This window comes from Heterodontus francisci, chromosome 19, assembly GCF_036365525.1.
Source record: "Heterodontus francisci isolate sHetFra1 chromosome 19, sHetFra1.hap1, whole genome shotgun sequence".
In the NCBI taxonomy this organism is placed as follows: Eukaryota; Metazoa; Chordata; class Chondrichthyes; order Heterodontiformes; family Heterodontidae; genus Heterodontus; species Heterodontus francisci.
In genome coordinates this window covers 75,117,671-75,141,000 of record NC_090389.1, presented here as the reverse complement: position 1 = coordinate 75,141,000, position 23,330 = coordinate 75,117,671, and the positions used below count along the sequence as shown (strand labels likewise).

General features: G+C 46.5%; 1 protein-coding gene across 3 annotated transcripts in view; it reads right to left on the bottom strand.

Moving 5' to 3' along the window:
• The window catches only part of LOC137380207 (copine-9-like), a 427,604-nt gene that overhangs the window by 230,262 nt on the left and 174,012 nt on the right, over nt 1-23,330 (bottom strand). For all 3 annotated transcript variants that reach the window (XM_068052008.1, XM_068052004.1, XM_068052005.1), the window contains one exon: nt 15,979-16,055. In XM_068052008.1, coding sequence (XP_067908109.1) covers nt 15,979-16,055 — 77 coding nt within the window. The remainder of the gene's footprint in view (nt 1-15,978; nt 16,056-23,330) is intronic.

Below are 23,330 nucleotides of genomic sequence, written 5' to 3'. Positions count from 1 at the left end.
CCGAAGGCGGTCATGTGACTCCTTTGGCATGTTTCCGGCAGTCCCTGCAGCCATACCGGTGCCAAACGTTGGGCTCTGCACTCCTTTGGACCCCACCAGGAAGGCCGAGAGGGGGGGGTTTTGACACTTGGGCAACTCACAACCTCCATACATCTGCCCAGGCATGCGCCATGGAGAGGTCACTCCGTAGTCGCCTTACAGCGACCAAACCAACATGGAAGGCAGCAGTTATGGGTTATAAGTCCAGTTCAATAGTCGTAGAGATTGGGCGCCACGGGTTGCCTTTGTCAGTGGGAGAGGTCATCGCACCTCACTGGACAGCTACCGCCCGCCTCAAACCGGGCAGCCCCCGGTCAGTAAGGTTCTGTCCCGTCACAGTCCACCTGCTTCAATGGGTGCTTGGAGCTCAGGGTCATTGCCCGAAAAGTGGACTGCAACACCGCACCAAACAGCACGACAAAAAAAGGAAAGAAGGTACCAGCCCTTCGTTTTGCAAGCTGGAACGTCAGAACTATGTGTCCTAGCCTGTTGGAAGACCTTACACAAATCAACGATTCTCGGAAGACCGCCATCATTAACAACAAGCTCTGTAGACTCAATGTGGACACTGCAGCACTTCAGGAGACACACCTTCTCCTGGCAGGGTAGGGATCCTGAAGAACCAAGACAGCATGGAGTGGGCTTCGCCATCAGACACTCTTTGCTCAGCATGATAGAGCCACCTTCAAATGGCTCGGAACGCATACTGTCCATCCGACTGCTCACCGCCTCTGGTCCAGTACACCTAGTCAGCATCTCTGCTCCAACACTCTGCTCCCCAGCTGAAGCTAAAGACCAGTTCGACGAGGAACTCCATAATATCATTAGTAGCATCCCCAATACCGAACATCTGTTCCTGCTGGGGGACTTTAATGCCAGGGTTGGGGCCGACCATGACTCATGGCCCTCCTGCCTTGGGCGCTATGGCATTGGAAGGATGAATGAGAATGGACAGAGACTGTTGGAGTTGTGTAACAATCATAACCTCTGCATCACTAACTCGTTCTTTCACACTAAACCCTGTCACCAGGTTTCTTGGAGACACCCAAGATCACATCGTTGGCAGCAGCCGGACCTCATCGTCACAAGGCGAGCCTCTTTAAACAGTGTTCAAATCACATGCAGCTTTCACAGTGTGGACTGTGACATGGACCACTCCCTGGTGTGCAGCAAGGTTAGACTCAAACAAAAGAAGCTCCATCACTCCAAGCAGAAGGGCTGCCCGTGCATCAACACTAGCAGAATTTCATATCCACAGCTGTTACATAAGTTTCTAAATTCACTTGAAAAAGCCCTTCAAAACACTCCTACAGGGGATGCAGAGACCAAGTGGGCCCACATCAGAGACGCCATCTATGACTCAGCAATGACCACCTTTGGCAAACATGTGAAGCAGAATGCAGACTGGTTTCAATCTCATATTGAAGAGGTGGAACCTATCATAGCCGCTAAGCGCATTGCACTGCTGAACTACAAGAAAGCCCCCAGCAAGTTAACATCCGTAGCACTTAAAGCAGCCAGAGGCGCTACACAAAGAACAGCCAGGCATTGCACAAATGACTACTGGCAACACCTATGCAGTCATATCCAGCTGGCCTCTGACACAGGAAATATCAGAGGGATGTATGATGGCATTAATAGAGCTTTTGGGCCAACCATCAAGAAGATCGCCCCCCCAACAAATCTAAATCAGGAGACACAATCACTGACCAACGCAAGCAAATGGACCGCTGGGTGGAGCACTATCTAAAACTGTACTCCAGGAAAAATGCTGTCACTGATACCGCCCTCAATGCAGCCCAGCCTCTACCAGTCATGGATGAGCTGGATGTACAGCCAACACAATCGGAACTCAGTGATGCCATTGATTCTCCAGCCAGCGGAAAGACCCCGGGGAGGACGGCATCACCCCTAAAATAATCAAGAGTGCCAAGCCTGTTATACTTTCAGCACTCTACGAACTGCTTTGCCTGTGCTGTGACGAGGGAGCAGTACCATAGGACATGCGCGATGCCAATATCATCACCCTCTATAAGAACAAGGGTGACCGCGGTGACTGCAACAACTACCGTGGAATCTCCCTGCTCAGCATAGTGGGGAATGTCTTCGCTCAAGTCGCTTTAAACAGGCTCCAAAAGCTGGCTGAGCATGTCTACCCTGAGGCACAGTGTGGCTTTCCAGCAGGGAGATCCACCATTGAAATGCTGTTCTCTCTTTGCCAGCTACAGGAGAAATGCCGCGACAACAGATGCCCCTCTACGTTGCTTTCATTGATCTCACCAAAGCCTTTGACCTCGTCAGCAGACGTGGTCTCTTCAGACTACTAGAAAAGATTGGATGTCCACCAAAGCTACTAAGTATCATCACCTCATTCCATGACAATATGAAAGGCACAATTCAGCATAGCGGCACCTCATCAGACCCCTTTCCTATCCTGAGTGGCGTGAAACAGGGCTGTGTTCTCGCACCTACACTGTTTGGGATCTTCTTCGCACTGCTGCTCTCACATGCATTCAAGTCTTCAGAAGAAGGAATTTTCCTGCACACAAGATCAGATGGCAGGTTGTTCAACCTTGCCTGTCTAAGAGCGAAGACCAAAGTACGGAAAGTCCTCATCAGGGAGCTCCTCTTTGCTGATGATGCTGCATTAACATCTCACACTGAAGAGTAGCTGCAGAGACTCATCGACAGGATTGCGGCTGCCTGCAACGAATTTGGCCTAACCAGCAGCCTGAAGAAAACGAACATCATGGGACAGGACATTAGAAATGCTCCATCCATCAATATCGGTGACCATGCTGTGGAAGTGGTTCAAGAGGTCACCTACCTAGGCTCAACTATCACCAGAAACCTGTCTCTCGATGCAGAAATCAATCAGCGCATGGGAAAGGCTTCTACTGCTATGTCCAGACTGGCCAAGAGAGTGTGGGAAAATGGCGCACTGACACGGAACACAAAAGTCCGAGTGTATCAAGCCTGTGTCCTCAGTACCTTGCTCAATGGCAGTGAAGCCTGGACAACGTATGTCAGCCAAGAGCGACGTCTCAATTCATTCCATCTTCGCTGCCTCTGGAGAATACTTGGCATCAGGTGGCAGGACCGTATCTCCAACGCAGAAGTCCTCGAGGCAGCCAACGTCCCCAGCATATACACCCTACTGAACCAGCGGCGCTTGAGATGGCTTGGCCATGTGAGCCACATGGAAGATGGCAGGATCCCCAAGGACACATTGTACAGCGAGCTCGCCACTGGTATCAGACCCACCGGCCGTCCATGTCTCTGCTATAAAGACGTCTGCAAACGCGACATGAAGTCCTGTGACATTGATCACAAGTCGTGGGAGTCAGTTGCCAGTGATCGCCAGAGCTGGCGGGCAACCATAAAGGCGGGGCTAAAGTGTGGCGAGTCAAAGAGACTTAGCAGTTGGCAGGAAAAAAGACAGAAGTGCAAGGAGAGAGCCAACTGGGTAACAGCCCCGACAAACAATTTTATCTGCAGCACCTGTGGAAGAGTCTGTCACTCTAGAATTGGCCTTTATAGCCACTCCAGGTGCTGCTTCACACACCACTGACCACCTCCAGGAGCTTACCTGTTGTCTCTCGAGACAAGGAGGCCAAAGAAGAAGAGGTCAGGTCTGGAGTGTTACATGGAAGAAGTAGTACTGGATCCCCCTTATCCTTGTTCTCTGTCCCATTTGCCCTTAAGTCCATTTCTGTCATGGGTCAAGCGAGGGCAGAGACATCGAGCAGGATTTTTCTTCTGGGCAACAGACTGCAGCATCATTTCTGGGTCCTGAACCCACCCCCAGGTGGAAACAGTCTCTGTCCCCAATTTTCATGGGGACACCCCTCCCCCCCAACCCCAATTGTTTGGAGACGGGTTTGATGGCCAATTAGCAGTTACGGGAGCAGAACAGTGGGGGTACTGCTGAATTGCAGGCCTGATCTAAGCTGACCACAGCAGCCATTATCGTGACTGCCCTTTTATTGCTTTACCTTCTGTTTGAAAGATATCTCAGGAGAGGCAGGGACCTGGAACCCTGTGCAGGGCAGCCCATCGATTCACAGATGTGGACCTGGAGGTCTTCCTCGAGGCTTGAGGAAGATGACAGAAGTCCTCTTCCCAGAAGGTGGCCGGGGGAGGCCACCCACCCAGATCAAACTGGCCTGGGTGAACATAGTTGACACAGTCGGTAGACAGAGTGTGCTCCGCAGAAAATAGATTCAGTGTAGGAAGAGGTTCAATGACCTTATTCACTCTGGCAAGGTGAGTGCAATGCCTTACCCTCAGGACAGTCCTCTCTCGCAGACACACCAGCTGAGGAGCCTGAGGGCATGTGCTACTCCTGAGCATAGGAGTAGTGTGTATCCAGGGCATTTAATGATCCCTCAGAATGGCTCAGAGCCATAGTACTGCTGAAGATCTGCCAGCATTGAAACATGCAGCTTCTAATGAATAGAAGCAGCTGGCATTGGCTATAGAGGCTAGCAGTATGTTATCTCACTCTCTTGTCCTTGCAGGAGAAACAGCCCACGAGAGGGCTCAGACAGAAGCAGAGTTCCAAACCTACTTGTTTTCACCACCATGAGAAGGAAGCCATGAACATCACTGGGGTCGCGGACCACAAGGAAGTTGGGCATGGCAAAATGGGGCATCCATGGTGGAGATGATGGCTAGAGAGTGCAGTGTGTTCATTAAGGGGTGCATTGCACTCCACCCTGTCCAACACTATATCAAAGACTGAGCTGCTTTGGGAAGCCTCAACACAGCAGAGGCTTCTGCTCTCCAAGGCTATTTCTCACGATCTCTTCTTGGGTCTCCCACAGATGCAGATGTCGGGACAATTAGACCAACTCCCTCACCAGCACTGCGCCAAGCACAACCACAGCATAGAAGAAGCACTGCCACACTTTACAAGCGCACCCTCCACTGGGGGCGATACGGTCACTGCAGTGGGTCCTCACGCGCGGTTAGATAGAGTGGCAATGGGTGATAAGCACAGCACTAGTGTGCAGGAGGAGGTGCCAGAGGCAGAGGTAGCTGCGGGTAGTTCCCCTCAGAGGCTCGAGGACTGATACAGCCCTGCTCAGCTGGGGACAGATGCAAGGCCTCAGTAGTCACAGGAAAGGAGGCTCCACCTAGACCAGCAGCAGGAGATGTTCTCCCAAGTGTCAGAGTTCCCTGAGGCAGTGTGCAGTCATGGGATGAGAATGGAGGAGTCCATCCAGTTCATGTGTACCACAATGGCTCAGGGCTTTGTGTGCGAGTGTGCCTTCATTGACAGAGTGGCCAACCTCATGGAGAGTCATATGTGGCAGCACTTGGAGTACATGCAGTAATTGCATACTAATGTACACAGGATGCATTCCACACTATGTAGCCTTGACCAGTTAGAGGTGCTGATATGGCAGGGATATCTGGAGGGAATGCCAGTTGCACCCCAGCTGGTGCTCCCCTCCAGCCATCCGAAGCCCAGCCAAGGGCTGAGGCTATCACTGAGGAGGATGAGGGTGCCACCCCTCAGGGAATGCCATCATCATCATCAGCCTCCTTGGCCCCTCTGATGCAGGGAGCATCTGTGCAGCAGGGCCCAGTGAAGGAGGCTGCCCCTATAATGATGCAGGTGCAGCAGCCTCTGGAGGTCCCTCCACTGGAATCTCCATGGCAAGAATGACCGCCACATGCATCTAAGCCACAGGCAGAGACAAGTGAGCAGGCTGCCTCCACCTTTTCCAAAGTCACAAAGGGGAGCATCGCATAGAAGTGGCTGAGAGCAGAGACCATCACGTCAGGCAGAGCACTGAGTGGGTTACTGGGGTGTCTTCTATCTGTAACTGTGCACTGTTCTCCTTTCTGAGCACCAAGTAAATATTGACACATGAAGCCAGGCATGTGAGCCTCCTTTTATTAATGGCAGGAAAAGACAAGGTATGAAATGGAGAAGGCGAGCAAGGGCCTGTCCACCGTGATGGTGAAACGTCTGGGCAGATGTGCATCTTTGATTGGTGGTAAGAGTTTACATGTCTCAGGCTGCATCTTCAATGGAAGTGTTAGCACAGGCAGCTCAGAGTGAGTTCCAGACCATGCTGTTCATCCTGGCTCAGAGGGGCTCAGTCAAAACAAGCCTAAATCAAATGATCCATGACGTTAATGGCATTGTGATGGGACCCTCGAGCCCCGCACCAGGCCTGGCCACCTCCCTTGCAGCCAGGGTACCTCAGTGTTCTACATCTTCCCCCTCCACCTCCTCTTCCTCCAATGAGCTGTGTCATTCCAGGGCCTCATCCTCTTCAAGATGCACACCTCTCTGGATGGTCATGTTATGGAGAGTGCAGCAGAACACCACAATGAGCAGGACCTTTGCAGGAGTATAGTGCAGGGCGCCACCTGACCGGTCAGGCACTGGAACCACATCTTCAGAAGCCCACTCAAATGTTGTCCTAGTGAGCAGATGGTCTCAGTTGTAGCACCTCTGTACCACTATCGTGGTTTCTCATAGAGGGCTGAGTAGGCATCTGTTCAAGGTTATCCCTTGTCCCCTAGAATCCATCCATGAAGTTTGGGGGGGTGGGGCAGGGTGAGGAGCTGCAGCAGCCTGAACTGGCGGAGGATGAAGGAGTTATGTCAGCTGCCAGAAAAATGTGCGCACACATGGAGGAAATACTTGTGGTTCCAGACCAGCTGAGGGAGTAGAAGCCCTTTCCATTGATGAATCTCATTGGCCAGTCACTGGGTGCCTTGATGGCCACATCGGTGCAATCAATGATGTCCTGCACCTGGGGGATTACAGAAATGGAGACGAACCCCATTTCCCTCTGTGCCTTCGAGGCCACATTTGTCTAGAATTGAATGTACTGTCCAGCTCTCGCAAATAGAGCATCAGTGACCTGCGAGATGTAGTGGTGTGCAGCGTTTGTGACATGCTGAAAAATTCCGCAGCTGATCTTTGGAAGGAGCCAGAAGTGAAGAAGTTCAAGGCCACAGAAACTTTGATGGCTCCTGGCACAGCATGGTGACCAGTGCTGCGAGATGTGAGGTCTTTGGCAACAAGGGCACAGATCTCTGTGACCATCTGCCTGGAGAGTCACAGTCTCCTGCTGCTCTGGTTCTCGGTCATCTCAAGGTAACTCCTTCTTTGCTGGGAGATCCTGTGTTGAGGGTATGGCATCCATGTCTTTCAAGCCTCTCATCCCTCTCTTCTGCCCTGGGCTCTGCCCTCCCTGCGGAGGGTGCTGCTCCTCATTGCCGCTGGACCCAAAATCTGAGAATCAAGCCCCCATTGCCAGCTGCTGCCTTCCTTGAACTCATGTGGCCCTCCAATTGTGTTTGGCAGCCTTGCCCCCTCCTCTTATGGACCCGCGATGCCAGGAGGATAATGACCCCCTGCACTATCTGCGCATTTACTGACTATTCTCCCCGCCAACTGCGCTGAGCCGATGGCGCCTATGTGCCAATGGCCGAGTCCCCCTCTGCGCCATTCACCCTTTCATGGGACGCACATAATTCCATAGCACGGCCATGCCTAGCTCCCCTCTGTGTGCCCACCTCCATTCACCTGGTCTGCCCCTGGCGGAGCATGCAGACCCGTCAAAATGAGAACATGCCCCTTAATGAGCTCTCAATGAGCTCTTGAAAAATCTTAATTGCCGTGGTTAATGGACTAGGCAGGATCTCAGGGCCGCCCTCCCCCGACCCTGGCGAAACTTGCTGGTGCCAGTAATGGCGTTGGGAAATTGGCACACTGGCTAGCACCAGTATTTTCATCCTCCAACCACCTCTGTTCCTGCCCCGAGAAAGACCTGAAAATGCAGCCTGTAGCAACTGAGACAGGCATCATGGTTGAAATTACATTTAAAAGAGCTTAAGAGAGACATAATTCAGGCTTTCATATTTCCTCCCCTTAGGCTTTTCACAAACCAGGTGCTAATGACGCCCATATAAAATAAACAGGCTCCATCTTAAAGCCAGAGCTGCTTAAAGAAATTAACAAGTTGGAATGTGACTGTCAAATCAACTTTTAAACTATTAAGAGTCCACAAAGTAAAGTGTGTCACTGCAGTAAGGTTACATTCTGTCTGGGTACATGAAAGAAAGACTTGCATTTCTATAGCACCTTACAGAACGTCCTACTGGCTTTACAGCCAATAAAGTACTTTTGAAGTATAGTCACAATTGTGATATAGGAAATGCAACAGGCAATGTGTGCAGAGCCAGGTCCCAAAAGCAGCAATGTGCTAATGGTCAGATAATCTGTACTCCAGGGAGAATGTTGTCACTGAGACTGCCCTCAATGCAGCCCAGCCTCTACCAGTCATGGATGAGCTGGAGAGACAGCCAACAAAATCGGAACTCAGTGATGCCATTGATTCTCTAGCAAGCAGAAAAGCCCCTGGGAAGGACAGCATTACCCCTGAAATAATCAAGAGTGCCAAGCCTGCTATACTCTCAGCACTACATGAATTGCTATGCCTGTGCTGGGATGAGGGAGCAGTACCTCAGGACATGCGCGATGCCAATATCATCACCCTCTATAAAAACAAAGGTGACCGCGGTGACTGCAACAACTACCGTGGAATCTCCCTGCTCAGCATAGTGGGGAAAGTCTTTGCTCGAGTCGCTCTAAACAGGCTCCAAAAGCTGGCTGAGCAAGTCTACCCTGAGGCACAGTGTGGCTTTCGTGCAGAAAGATCGACCGTTGACATGCTGTTCTCCCTTTGTCAGATACAGGAGAAATGCCGTGAACAACAGATGCCCCTCTACATTGCTTTCATTGATCTCACCAAAGCCTTTGACCTCGTCAGCAGACCTGGTCTCTTCAGACTACTAGAAAAGATTGGATGTCCACCAAAGCTACTAAGTATCATCACCTCATTCCATGACAATATGAAAGGCACAATTCAACATGGCTGCTCCTCATCAGACCCCTTTCCTATCCTGAGTGGCGTGAAACAGGGCTGTGTTCTCGCACCCACACTTTTTGGGATTTTCTTCTCCCTGCTGCTTTCACATGCGTTCAAGTCTTCTGAAGAAGGAATTTTCCTCCACACAAGATCAGGGGGCAGGTTGTTCAACCTTGCCCGTCTAAGAGCGAAGTCCAAAGTACAGAAAGTCCTCATCAGGGAGCTCCTCTTTGCTGATGATGCTGCTTTAACATCTCACACTGAAGAGTGTTTGCAGAGTCTCATTGACAGGTTTGCGGCTACCTGCAATGAATTTGGCCTAACCATCAGCCTCAAGAAAACGAACATCATGGGGCAGGACGTCATAAATGCTCCATCCATCCATCAATATTGGCGACCACGCTCTGGAAGTGGTTCAAGAGTTCACCTACCTAGGCTCAACTATCACCAGTAACCTGTCTCTAGATGCAGAAATCAACAAGCGCATGGGAAAGGCTTCCACTGCTATGTCCAGACTGGCCAAGAGAGTGTGGGAAAATGGCGCACTGACACGGAACACAAAAGTCCGAATGTATCAAGCCTGTGTCCTCAGTACCTTGCTCTATGGCAGCGAGGCCTGGACAACGTATGTCAGTCAAGAGCGACGTCTCAATTCATTCCATCTTCGCTGCCTCCGGAGAATACTTGGCATCAGGTGGCAGGACCGTATCTCCAACGCAGAAGTCCTCGAGGCGGCCAACATCCCCAGCTTATACACACTACTGAGTCAGTGGCGCTTGAGATGGCTTGGCCATGTGAGCCGCATGGAAGATGGCAGGATCCCCAAGGACACATTGTACAGCGAGTTCGCCACTGGTATCAGACCCACCAGCCGTCCATGTCTCCGCTTTAAAGATGTCTGCAAACGCGACATGAAGTCCTGTGACATTGATCACAAGTCATGGGAGTCAGTTACCAGCATTTGCCAGGGCTGGCGGGCAGTCTTAAAGGTGGGGCTAAAGTGTGGCGAGTCGAAGAGACTTAGCAGTTGGCAGGAAAAAAGACAAAAGCGCAAGGGGAGAGCCAACTGTGTAACAGCCCCGACAAACAAATTTTTCTGCAGCACCTGTGGAAGAGCCTGTCACTCTAGAATTGGCCTTTATAGCCACTCCAGGCGCTGCTCCACACACCACTGACCACCTCCAGGCGCTTACCCATTGTCTCCCGAGATAAGGAGGCCAAAGAAAGGTTAAGGGATAAATATTCGTCAGAGCACAGCTCCCCAGGCTTCTCTCCAGAATAGTGCCAGGTGAACTTTTACATTGGTTCAGTGTCTCATCCAAAAGATGGCACCTCTGACAGTACTACTTTTGGAATGTCAGCCTAGACTTTGTGCTCAAGTCTCTGGAGTGGGACATGAATCACAACCTTCTGACTCAGAGGTGAGCCATGGCTGACACAAGTAAGAAGAGCTCAGGAATTGCACAGATTTTGATTCCCTTGCACAATGGCTGTCCAATTTGGAATTCCATTTCATATGCATTACTTTTGGACTGAGGAAGAACTTTTGGATTCCAGGTGGCACCATTGCGGGAGGAAGGATCATACTTGCTGTTACTCTACAAACGAAAGATACTGAAAATAAAAGAACTATTTGGACCTGACAGTGGTACAATATCTTTGGAGGCTCTGATTCACCAAGGATGCAGTGACAGAGCTGTGCAACATGCTGCAAAAGTACCCAAATCCAGGGTAGGTACAGAGCTGTCAGTGCATTGAATTCACCAGCTGGCCTAATTTTTTTGCCTTAGGCTCCTTAGAGATGACCAGTAGGTTCTTCAATAACATCAGTCAGTCTGCAGAGCTTCACTGCATTGAAATATTGCTTGCCAAAGAAAAAAGATATATTTTCCCCAAGGACAACAGGGAGCAACAGAACAGAGCTCTAGGATTTTTCACATGGCTTACTTTCCAAAAGCCCAGAGTGTTATTGATGGGATTTCTCAGGGGAATGCCTTTTGTTTGACCTGTAGCGAAAATAGTGCTGGAGCCTCTGCACATTACCATTCAGGTTTAAGTATGCAGTTCACCAAAGATCAGCAGGCCCAAGGGCGAAGATGAACAAGAAGAGCTACACCTTGAGGAAGAAGATGCAACCACAACAACAGCTTATATTTATATTACTTGTTGGTTACAGTTGGTTGATCAGTTCTTTCCTAAACTGTCAGACCGGGACATTTGTCTTGTGCTTGTCTACAGTCGCCCTGCATCTCACCAGTATCATTGTAAGCATAGTGTTCTATGACATGTAAAGAGGTGGTGCCGTAGTGGTAATGTAGTGGTAAACTAGTAATCCAGAGCCCAGGTTAATGCTCTGGGTACATGGGTTCGAATCCCACCAAGGCAGATGGTGAAATTTGAATTCAATTAATAAATCTGGAACCAAAAGCTCGTCTAATGGTAACTAGGAAACCATTGTCGATTGTTGTTAAAAACCCAACTGGTTCACTAATGTCCTTTAGGGAAGGAAATCTGCTGTCCTTACCTGGTCTGGCCTACTTGTGACTCCAGACCCACAGCAATATGGTTGACTCTTAACTGCCCTCCCAAATGACCCAGCAAGCCACTCAGTTCAAGGGCAATTAGGGATGGGCATTAAATGCTGGCCTAGCCAGTGATACCCACAAAACAAATTTTAAAAATACAGTTAGTTAACTATATTATATGCTATTTCAAAGGTTTCTATGTGAGTGTCGCCAAATCACCTCTGTTCCTTAACAGTGTATACACAGAATGTTGTGGCTGAAAATTTGAATTTAAATGTAACATCAAGTGAATTTATTTTGTGTGTGTGCTGACATGCTCTCATGGTTGTAATGTTCTTTCTCAAGTCTATAAATTCTAAATTACCTCCACTCGTCTTGGAATGTACCAAGGATTCAGGCAGTGAATCATCACCTGTTTTAGCAATCCTGCCACATCAGCTGAGTTCCTACATCCAAAGGATCAAAGTTGTGTTCCATTGACACTAATTCTGGGCTTGTTCACACAGGACTGCTACCAACGTCACTGTCAACCAGGAAACCCTTCACAGTGTCTTGCTTTACACTATCGGGTTACACATCCTGACAAAGTCAACTGGCCTAACGGAGCAAAGGATTGAAGCAATCCTTATCGCAGGGTGCTCAGCAGTCTTGCTCCTAAGGAGCAAAGCCTGCTCTCACTGTTTTTGTCACCCATAGCTCCTTTAGATGCATGAGAGCTTTGCAGATTGTGTTTATGGTCTGATTTGCTGAGGTTACTAATCGTAAGTGCAGCTGTGGCTGGCACAGACACTCCATTCACAGACAGACCATATCCTAAAGTTGTGACCTCCTCCAGCCCTATATCGCCTCGCCATGAACACTCTGTTCCCTTGTCTCTAGCCTTTTGTGCAACACCCCATGCCCCCCACCTCCACCCATCATTCTACTCACCATTAGTGGCAGAACCATCAGTCACCTGGACCCTATTGTCTGGAATTCTCTCCATTAACGTCTCTCTTTCTCTACTTCCCTCTCTTCCTTTAAAGACCTTCTGTAAGCCCAGCTCCTTGACAGTGCATTAAGCCACTCTCCTAACCTCTCCCTTCCTCATGTGGCATTAGCTTTTGCTCATGCCTATCTTTTCTTCATGTTAAATGCACAATGCAAAGGCAAGTTGTTGTTGTTTATTGGGCAGTTTGTGCTTTCTTATCAAACACGGATTTACAACAGGAGTTGGGCTGAACTTTCCCTACATCTGGGGGTCTGCACCATTTGTAGCCATTTGGATATTCATTTAGACTGTCAAACTATATTTGCACTACATCGTGAGTTACACTACAAGAACATTGCCATGGTAGGCCTCACAAACCATTCCTGTTTTTCATCCACTAGTTATTCATGAGTGTTATTTTCCCCCAGAATTTCTGCCAAGTTTCTTCAGTGGGAGATCAGTGGAATCTGCAGAGAAACAGCACAAATGGTGCAAAATTCATTTTATCTGTAATCAGGGACTCAGCGTTCATTCTGTCAGTAGCCTTCCAACACATACTTTGGTGACATTTAGAATCGATGGACCATAGAGGCTTTCCCTTCTCCAGGGCCTCAGCTACACAGTCAAGCATAAACCTGTGCCTCCTCTGGACAGTTGAGATAAAGTATCCCTTCAATTGCATTCTCCACAGCTTGCTTAACATCACCAGGTGTTGTATATATTAGTTACACAGCTGTTGAGGAAAATCTGAAGTGTGAAACTAGCATTATTTGAGGTAGCAAAACAAAAAGTGCTGGAAATAGCAGGTCTGGCAGCATCTGTGAAGAGAGAAGCAAAGTTAATGTTTCAGGTTTGTGACCTTTCATCAGAACTGGCAAAAGTTAGAAAAGAATTAGGTTTTAAGCAAGTGAAGGGGAGGGGTGTGGGGAAGAGAACAAAGGGGAAGGTACTTGATAGGGCAGGAGAGATTACATAACAAAGCTGTCCTGGGACAAAGGAAAAGCGTGTGTTAATGCTTCTGGTGAAAGACAAAGCATTAGTCCAGAGAGAGTGTTAATAGTGGAATAATGAACAGTTCTTACTGCATGAAAAGGGGAGAACAAACACAGATTGGGTGACCGCTTTGCGGAACATCTCCGCTCAGTCTGAAAGCATGACCCGAAGCTTCCAGTTGGTTGCCATTTCAACATTCCCCCCTGCTCTCATGCCGAACATTTCTGTCTTTGGCCTGCTCCAGTGTTCCAGTGAACATCAACGCAAGCTCAAGGAGCAGCATCTGATCTTTCGATTTGGTACTCTCCAGCCTTGCGGACTGAACATTGAGTTCAATAACTTCAGAGCATGACTGGCCTTTTTTTAATATTTTATTTTTTAACCATGTGCCTGCTTTTCATGCAGTCAGAGCTGCTCATTATTCTGCTATTAACACTCTCTCTGGACTAATGCTTTGTCTTTCACCAGAAGCATTAACACACGCTTTGCCTTTGTCCCAGGACAGCTTTGTTATTTAATCTCCCTCTACCCTATCAAACACCTTTCCCTTTGTTCTCTCCCCCACTCCCCTTCACTTGCTTAAAACCTAATTCTTTTCTAACCTTTGCCAGTTCTGATGAAAAGTCACAGACCTGAAACGTTAACTTTGCTTCTCTCTCCACAGATGCTGCCAGACCTGCTGAGTATTTCCAGCACTTTTTGTTTTGTTTCAGATTTCCAGCAGCTGCAGTATTTTGCTTTTATATTATTTGAGGTAATTTGGGATTGACCAGGTTTCAAGCATGAACATTAATGGAAAAGTGATGAAACATTGCTCCCAATAGAAAATGTGTGAGATTTCACATGGAAGGTGGTTTGTGTTAATAAACCTGAAAAATAAGGATATTAAGGTTCCAAGAACCACGAGTAGAAAATGTACCCTTATATCAACAAGGGATGGTTGACTATAACTGAATTGGGTTCTCAGCTCACAGGAGGCAGGTGTCAGACCAGGTTGATTCAAACAGCTTTCCAGTAAATAGATGGCTCAACAAAATTTCAAATTGCTGTGTTTTCCTAAACCTGGACCCTTTTGTGAATTCAGCTGAATCATAAACAAAGGAACATTGATATTTTATCGTGCCTCAAAATAATCGCATCCAATCAGTCATTCGTTCAGTCAATAGTGATCTGTGAATTAATGCTCTTACTTTCAAATCTGCAAAAGGCAGAAATGCCACTGGGATGCTTTTCAGCTGCTGTTTGAAAACGCCTTTCCATTAGTAAATATTGTATGTGGTGGAAAAAGCACTTGTATAGATTTAAAGAACTTCACAATGAAGACTAATCATGGGCTTGTAATTACAGGAATCAACGCAGAAATACGATGCACACACCACTATCTAGAAAAATCAGTAAATAATCTCCTGAAGTTACATGAAAGAGTTTTTGCCTACCTGTTCTTCTATTTTTGTTTTTCTGCCTGCCTTCATCTTGAAGTAGAGAAGATGTATACACAATGCCCGCACATATAGGGGGGAATGTTATGGAGACGATGGGGGTCACGGCCATTGGCTGGAGAACTGGCAAGAGACCTGCACTGCCTCTTTTGGAACGGCCTGTCGTAAGAGGAAGTACTCAGGAAGTCCTGCCCGCCGAGAGCTGCTGGCCAATCAGAGGCGGGCAGCTCTTTTACTCGGCAGCACCACTGGGGAGGCAGTGGCTGCTGCCAGAATGGCGCACATGGAGTGACCCAGGCCAGAGGTGGCAGGTGGGGTTTTAGCCGGGTGGGGGTCGTGGGGGAGGGGTGTGTAGGGGGATCGGCAGCAAGGGCAGGGGTTAGCTTTCAGCAGGTCCCCCCCCCCCTTTGCGATGCCAGGTCCTGCAATCAGACACTGAGTGCCCTTGAACGAGGGACCCTGCTGGGAGACCACAAGCAACCCTGCATAGGTTTGCACGTCATGCTCCCTGCATGCCAACAGGTCTGCCCACCGTTGGGCTAATACCAGCGGCAGTGGGAATAGGCCCTTAATTGGGCAATAATTGCCCCTTAGGACCCTTAATTTGGCAATGCAGGAAGACCTTCCCATCACAGACTTAATCGGGATGAAGGCAGGAAGATGGCAGGGTCCCCATCCGCCACCATCCCACTTGAATAAATGCACTCCCCGCCTCCAAACTTGCCATGGGGAAGAGCATAAAATTCCGCCATCAAATCATACAGCGCAGAAGGAGGCTATTCGGCCCATCATGCCTGCATCTGCTCTTTAAAAGAGCTATCCAATTAGTCCCACTCCCCTGCTCTTTCCCCACAGTGCTGCAAATATTTTCTTTTCAAATATATATCCAATTCCCTTTTCAAAGTTACAAGTTGAATCTGCTTCCACCACACTTTCAGGCATTTCAGATCACAACAGCTCACTGCATAAATAAATTCTCCGCACTTTATATTTTGATGAGGCACTTTACAGAATTTCGGCCTAAACACTGAGTTCAACAATTTTAGGTCATAATCACTGATCCGACTTTATCAGACAGCAGGTGCTGGTTATAATTCCATACCACTACTCACGTTAGTGATTTCTCAACACGACTGCCTGCAGATCCAATAATTTCTCCCAGAGTGACGAAAATCTGACCAAGGAAATCCTGAAAATAAAATTCATAGCATCAAGTTCTTTAAGTACCAGGATTAATATTAGGTATAGTGCACCAAGTCATTGGTATCAGTTAAATAATACAACCATTCTGACAGTATCAAGTATGTTACACTCTTGTGACAAATTGTGAAATACTACCCTATAATCTAGCTAAGTGTTGGACTATGATCAGACGTACTAGAGTATAATAGCAGATATACTATACTACAATCCTGTATAATAGCTGATGAACTACAGTAGAATATTGAACATTATCAGGCACAAAACACTACAGCACCATCCAATATCAGGTATACTGCACAACCGTGCTGAATAGTATCAGAAAATCAATTTTTTCGTATCATTGTTTATCTCTAATCTGCAGTACTCATAAGCTGCATAGATTTCACTAACAATCAGTGATCAGATACAAATCTTGCTTCACAGAGCTGCAGTTGGGTTTTGTGCATTCAGTTCCATTCATAATATATTCTTAATCTGGGGAGTAAGAGGCAGTGGAGAACATCACTAAAGCCAAATGGGTTCCCCAACTCTTAAAGCTGATTTATACAGTGGTATTGGCAGCTGTTTGACAACCTGAGACACAAAATGCATGAGGTGAGGGAGGAATCCTTAAGGAAGGAACGAACAATAGTAAAGAGATGTTCGGGCGGATTTTGCGAGGTTACATTGCTGCCAGTGCCTGTGGGCACCGAGGTTAAAATCATCTCCACTGTACCGGCTGTAAAACCCTGTACGAACAATACTACAGCAATCTCTGCTCAGAGGCTGCACTACTTATCAACTAAGCAAATCATTTTAAGTCATCTCACTTTGTGGTTCCAACTGTTCACTTCAGATAGTGCTGGTTTCCAACAATATATATTATATTCATCTGAATGTTTTAATAGCTACCTCCTATCGAAACAGAACAAACACATTGCTCCTAATATTTATGACGAGGGAGTGGGCGAATATGGTTATGCAGGAAACCTGGAAATCTCACAAATGCGGAGGTCCTGCCGAATTTAACAGGAAGACATCATTATCATTTTTCAATTCCATTTCCCTGCAGTCGAAGGCCACAGCCAAGGACCGTTGGTGATGATGGTCCACAGCAATCGTAAAAGACTGGGGCTTGAACTACAAGGAGGAAGGGAGCGAAGATTGGGGCATGGGGTGGGGGTTCAGAGCATGGCAATTGGGAGGGAGCAAAGATCAGGGTATGGGCTCAAAGCACAGCAGTGAGGAGGGAGACAATGATCAAAGCATGGGACAGGGGCTCGGATCACAGTGGCGAGGAGCAAGGGAGGGAGGCTATGTTTGGGGCATGGGACAGTGGCTTGATGCATGGCAATGGCGAAGAAGGCATAGATTGCAGATTGGAGGATAGGGGAGATGATCGGCTGATCACAGCAGCGAGGAGAGGTCATCATTGCCCTAAAAATGGCAGCAGTCACATATGCGGCATCATGCGTTTTTTAATTTTCATCCCATCCCTACCATCCCTCCAGCCAACCCTCTCCCTCTTGTCGTTGGAGGGAGCACTAAATGCCAGCTACCCGATCCGGACCCGACGGCAAGTGTCGGGTTTGGGTCGGGTCGGGTCACACTTCTGGGTCCGACATTCAGGCTCGGGTTGGGTCGGGCCAGGTCGGACACGTTCTATCACCACCTCCGGAAAGTGGCTCCAATGTTAATGTACTTTTTGGACTTGAAAGGTGGTTTTGTTACAGTTATTTTAAGCTTGTGAAGATAAGCAACAAAGTGAAAAACGGAAGGTAGGTTAACTGATGGTCGGGTCGGGTCGGGCGTGGGAGAAAATGGAAGGATTTGGGCCGGGTCGGGCTCGGGGTCGGATGTGGTTCTGTCGGGCTCGGGTCGGGTTTCATTTGCAGACCCGAGCAGGCCTTTAGGGAGCACAGTATGAACCCGATTGTGGAGATTTGTTATCTTAAATGCTTCTGTATATCTGCGATACAAATGACTTGTTTATTTGGTTATGGCAGAGTGGACAGATAGAATATATGTTAATAATGGCACTCTGAGAACATCTGGGAAATTCTCACTGCAGATGGAGTCTGATTAATTACTGAAAATCCAGCTTGGGAAAAAAAGCCTGACAATGGTATCACTTAATATTTATTTATTATAAATTTGTCTGAGTTTTTTCAATTTTTTCAAAATATAAACCGAAAGGCCACAGTAACATTAAGGATACAAAGCAGAACTACTAGGGCATTGCAGGATAGTTACTATGTTTTCTTTGTAATGTTCCTTTCCACTTTTAGGTTTCTTTTCTTGTACAATGTACCTGGCTGACAAACCAGAAGGTCAGACTGATAATCTGTTCCCAGATGTCTACTTATGACACTCAGCAGCTAATTGTTGGGAAGCATGTGAGCACAAATACAGGAGTTTACAGAAGTGATAGCTTAAGTCAATTTCCTCCCTCTGAAAATAAGCCTTTACTCCTTCATCATCTTTCCCCAAGTGACAATGACGAAGGTTGAAATTATCTGCATGACGTGCACAAATCTCCATCTTACCATTTTGATACACAGAGCTGTTAAGACATAGTGCCACTTATAGGTGGCTATCGAGGTTCTTCCTGTATACCATTTGCAGTATTTGTTAGTATTTTTTCATTAAAGGTTGACAATCAGGTCAGTGGTGTAGAGCAGCTCAGGTTTCAATGATCCTCAACAGATGGGTGAAAATGCACCATGATTGGTAGTTGGAGAGCTTACAGGCAAACATGCATCAATGTCACCATTCGCACATCAGTTCTGATGGTATCCGTGAAGAACAGACTGCTTTCTATGTTTTTATCAAATGCACAATAAATTTACAGGAAAATAGCATGTCACTTTTTGACCTTACAGATTTGAAGCCATGTAGTGGGATCTATTATGATGCTAATCTCTTAGTGAGAGCTATTCACTTCAACTCAAATGCTGAGCATTTAATGCAGAGCATCCATATCATATCATGGCTTTTCCTGAGGTGTAGTGTGTTATGTTCATTGTATGAAATTAGATATCACATGTCTTTGGGATGCTGCGCTCGCTTCAGTTGGTAGCAGTTTCACCTCTGAGTCAAAAGGCTGTGGGTTCAAGTCCCATTTTGAGCAAATAGTCAGGTTATACTGAAGGCTCACTGAAGGAAGGCTCTGCCCTTTGGTTAAGATGCTAAGCCAGTGCCAGTTTGTTTGTTCTGCTGGTTTAAGTGTATATTAAAGATACCATGGTTCTCGTCAAGAAAGAGCAGAGCTCTCTTGGTGTCCAGACCAGTAGTCCTCCCTCAACCAACAGCACTAAAAGTAGATTGTCATTTATCTCACTGCTAAAAGAGACATGAGGAAAAACTTTTTCATGCAGCGAGTGGTTAAGGTCTGGAATGTGGTGCCTGAGAATGTGGTAGAGGCAGGTTCAATTGAAACATTCAAAAGGGAATTAAACAGTTATATGAAAAGGAAGAATGTACAGGGTTATGGGGAGAAGGCAGGGGAATGGAACTGAGGGAGTTGCTCTTTCAGAGAGCCGGTGCAGACACGATGGGCCGAATGGCCTCCTTCTGCACTGTAACGATTCTGTGATTCTTGTGGGATCTCAGTAAGCGAAATGGTTGCTACGTCTGCCTCCATAACAACAGTCAATCCACTTCAAAGTAATTCATTGTACGTGAAACAATTTGAGATGTTTGAGGGATATGATAAGGTGGTATACAAACCCAAGTTTAAATAAAAGTAAATATCAAAAGCTGAAATAATGGACACTTTTTTGGCCTGTTTTTTCCCATTCTTCTGTTCTGAATCTACTGTTGAGTGCTGGGCACAACTAAGCATGCAGTTGCCCTCTGATACTTGATCCATTCTTGTGGAATCTAGGCAATGAGAGTTGACAGGCTATTCAACCGGGGGACATCACAGCAGGCCGATCCTGTCCTCAGCCATCAGTGCCTTAATAAGTAGGCCCTCTAGCAAATGTTCTGTTCTCCAACATAGAGGCACTGGGGCCAATTGTAGGAATCCCTTTCACCAAGCCAGCTCAGATCAGCTAGCACAGAGTACACTGGTCGTTCTCGCTGGGACCTTTTGGTCCGTATGCAAACTGAGCTATGAATACTTTACCACTGGCACATTCCCATCAAACCAATTTGTTTTGGTGAGCGTTGGTGCTTCATTTGGCGGTAAGCGACTTGAGCTAGATTTGCATTGCAACATATGTGTGTGCTCCTGTATCAACCATTGCAATATAATTTTCAGATATTTTAATTGCACATTCCTTTGAATACAAACATGTCTTGCAGGGCATGTCATCATGGCAATGATGCCCTTTTAACAAGAAGGAATAAATTCCATTTTAAAATGATACTCCAGTGATATTTCAGCTCAGTCTTGGTTAGAATTGCCCTTTATTAGAGTAGAAGGCAGTTTTATTTCACAGAGAATCTTTTTGTCAGTTTATAGGTGCAGCACGTTAATGTTCTAATACATTGTACCCTTGAGGTCGGATACACATCCACACTAGTTATTGCCATATACCACATGCCTGATTTTGGGCAAGTAACCTGGATAAAGCAGGTTTAGGAATTCGTCAACTGGGAGGTGGGTGGAGGGAAATCACATGGACCTATCTCACAAAGCTCCTAGTTGCTGGTTACAGAGGTTGGGAATCAGGTGACCTCCCTGCCCTCTCAACAGGGGTTGGTGTTTGGTACAAACCACTGGAAAAGAGGAAAAAAGGTCATTTCATGGCGATCCCTTTTTATAAATTGGGAACAGACACTACTAGAATCCCTATTCCACAAAGAAGCAGGAGATCCATATCCCGCGCATTTTTCAATGCCTGTAATGAGCACTTTGATTACACTCTATAGTTCACCAATAACAATCTGCAGCAGGAGAGCTCTCAAACACAGATGTCAAGAACAAGCTGTACTTGCATTAAGTTAAAAACAGATAAAAGCTAAGCTCCAGGAGATTGCTGTTCTGAAATGCTTTCAACCCAAAGATTTCTGTGATGCTATTTAAAGAAAATGTTTACCTGTATTGATCCTGTGCTGAGGAAACAGCTTGAAAAAAGCAGATAGTCAAGGATAAAGTAACCCTGAACCGTCTGCCTTACTGAAAAACTACCAAGGAAATTGACTTAAAATATTTACCAGATTTTACTAGATAAATGAACAAACTTGCATTTATATTTCTTCTCACATCCTCAGGATGTCCTAACAATTTTACAGCCAATAGATTACTTTGAAAGTGCAGTTATTGTTGTTATGTAGGCAAATACAGCAGCCGTTAGATACAGCAAGGTCCCCAAAATAGCAAATAACATAGACGACCAGATAGTTTGCTTTTGGTGATGATGGTCGAACTTCAGTAGCAGGACAACGCTCTGCTCATCTTTGGATAGTCCCCTGGGATCTTTTATGTCCATCCAAGCAGCCAGGCGGGACCACAGTTTAATGTCTCATCTGAAACCAGCACCTTTAACAATGCAGCATTGTAGTGTCAGCCTAGATAATGTGCTGAAGGCCTGGCATGGGACTTGAGCCCATGACTTTCTCCCTCAGAGGCAAGCATTATACCAGCTAACACTTGGTGATGGAAATATCAATAGATTTGAAATTTGATACTTCAGGACTGCCAGCACTTTTCCCGATACATGTTTTGAAGCTTTTGTTGAAACAAGACAAGCTTTTCCGATTCACCACAAGTATTTCAATTTTAGATGCTTGCATAAAACCAGTACATAAATTAGCAGAATATTTCAAAATACATTGATGTACGAGCAAATAACTGAATCTGCGTCCCCATCATTATAGCCAAGTACCTGATGCCGGTAAATAGCCTGATTGAAATTCACCATGAGCAAAATTCACCATGAACACAATAAGGTTTGAAGGTGGCACACTTACATTGCACACAGGGGTTTGCAACAGTTGCAATTCTTGCTGCACGCTGGTATTTGAAGCTGATACACCCACATTGTTCACTACATGCAGGGTGCAACGCACAATGCACACCAATGTCTGGGGCTGACACACTCACAGCCCTCACTGCACAGTAAGGTCTGGAGCAGCCACATTCATTCACACAGCTCAACGCATGCTGGCAAAGCAGACTGCACACAGGTGTTCAGAACTGGCACACTCTCAATGGAGATTGGTAAATCTGAGACAATTTATAGGCACTGTTGCACAGGATGTTGGAGTACTCTTAAGCTGTCCTATCCCATTTCTGTTTATATTCTTTTCTGTAACTATAATAGACTAAATAATAGATTCTCACCTTCTGTTAGTCCAATTGAGTAAGACAAGAAATGGCATTAAAAGAAGAAAGAGAGAATGTTAGTAACATAACGTTTGAAATTATAATTAATGGTGTGCTATTTCATATACCATTACACCATTATCTAAGAGTAAATAGAGGATCTACTGGCTGTGAAAGGATAATGTGGCAAAAAGTATATAATGTACCTGGACAACTCTTGCAAAGATGCAATGACCAATGAGTCTAGGGCAGCTGCATGAGGGTTGATATTATGGTGTCACACTGCTGGCCAAAAGACACTAGCTCTGATTTTAATCCAATGCACCCAGTGAGAACAGGGCATGTTCAGGCCAGATACCCAATTTACACTCCAATCAATTCAATGTTCACACTGAGTGCATTAGGTTAAAATCAGGGCATATGTTTTTAATATTTGTATTTTCAATTGCAATAAAGTGACTTTCCTCAACCATTTTTTGGTTTAAGCCCAAGAAAAGCAGAGTAAATTGTCATAAATAGTACTAGGCCCATTTTTGAACCTGCTATCTGTACAAAACACTCTAGAGGCTGGTATAGCATGGGCTGCATGCAGAGTAAAGCAGCGTCTGCATTCCCAAAGAGTACCCCTACACTAATGTGACATTTCTGATTCATCAAGGAACCAACTGTGTGATCTGTGTGAGTCATAAGTTCTCCATTTCAGTAGAGAGTGTTTGCTACCGCACAGAGTGATCTGGGAACAGAGTGCTTTGTGAACTGACTGCTAAGTTGGGAATTTGGAGCAGGTGGGAATTCAGTGCAGAGGGGAAAGGAGGTGTGCTGCTTTTTATTTTGTTTTACCTCCAGTAGCTGGTGAGCATTAATCTTTTGTCTCTAAGCCAGGAGACTGTAACTTGCTATTACTTTACTAAATTAGTAACTTGTTAACTAATCAAATAAATAAGTAAGGTTAGACAGACATGGCAGGGCTGGTGGTGTGCCGTAACTGCAACATGTGGGAGTTTGTGG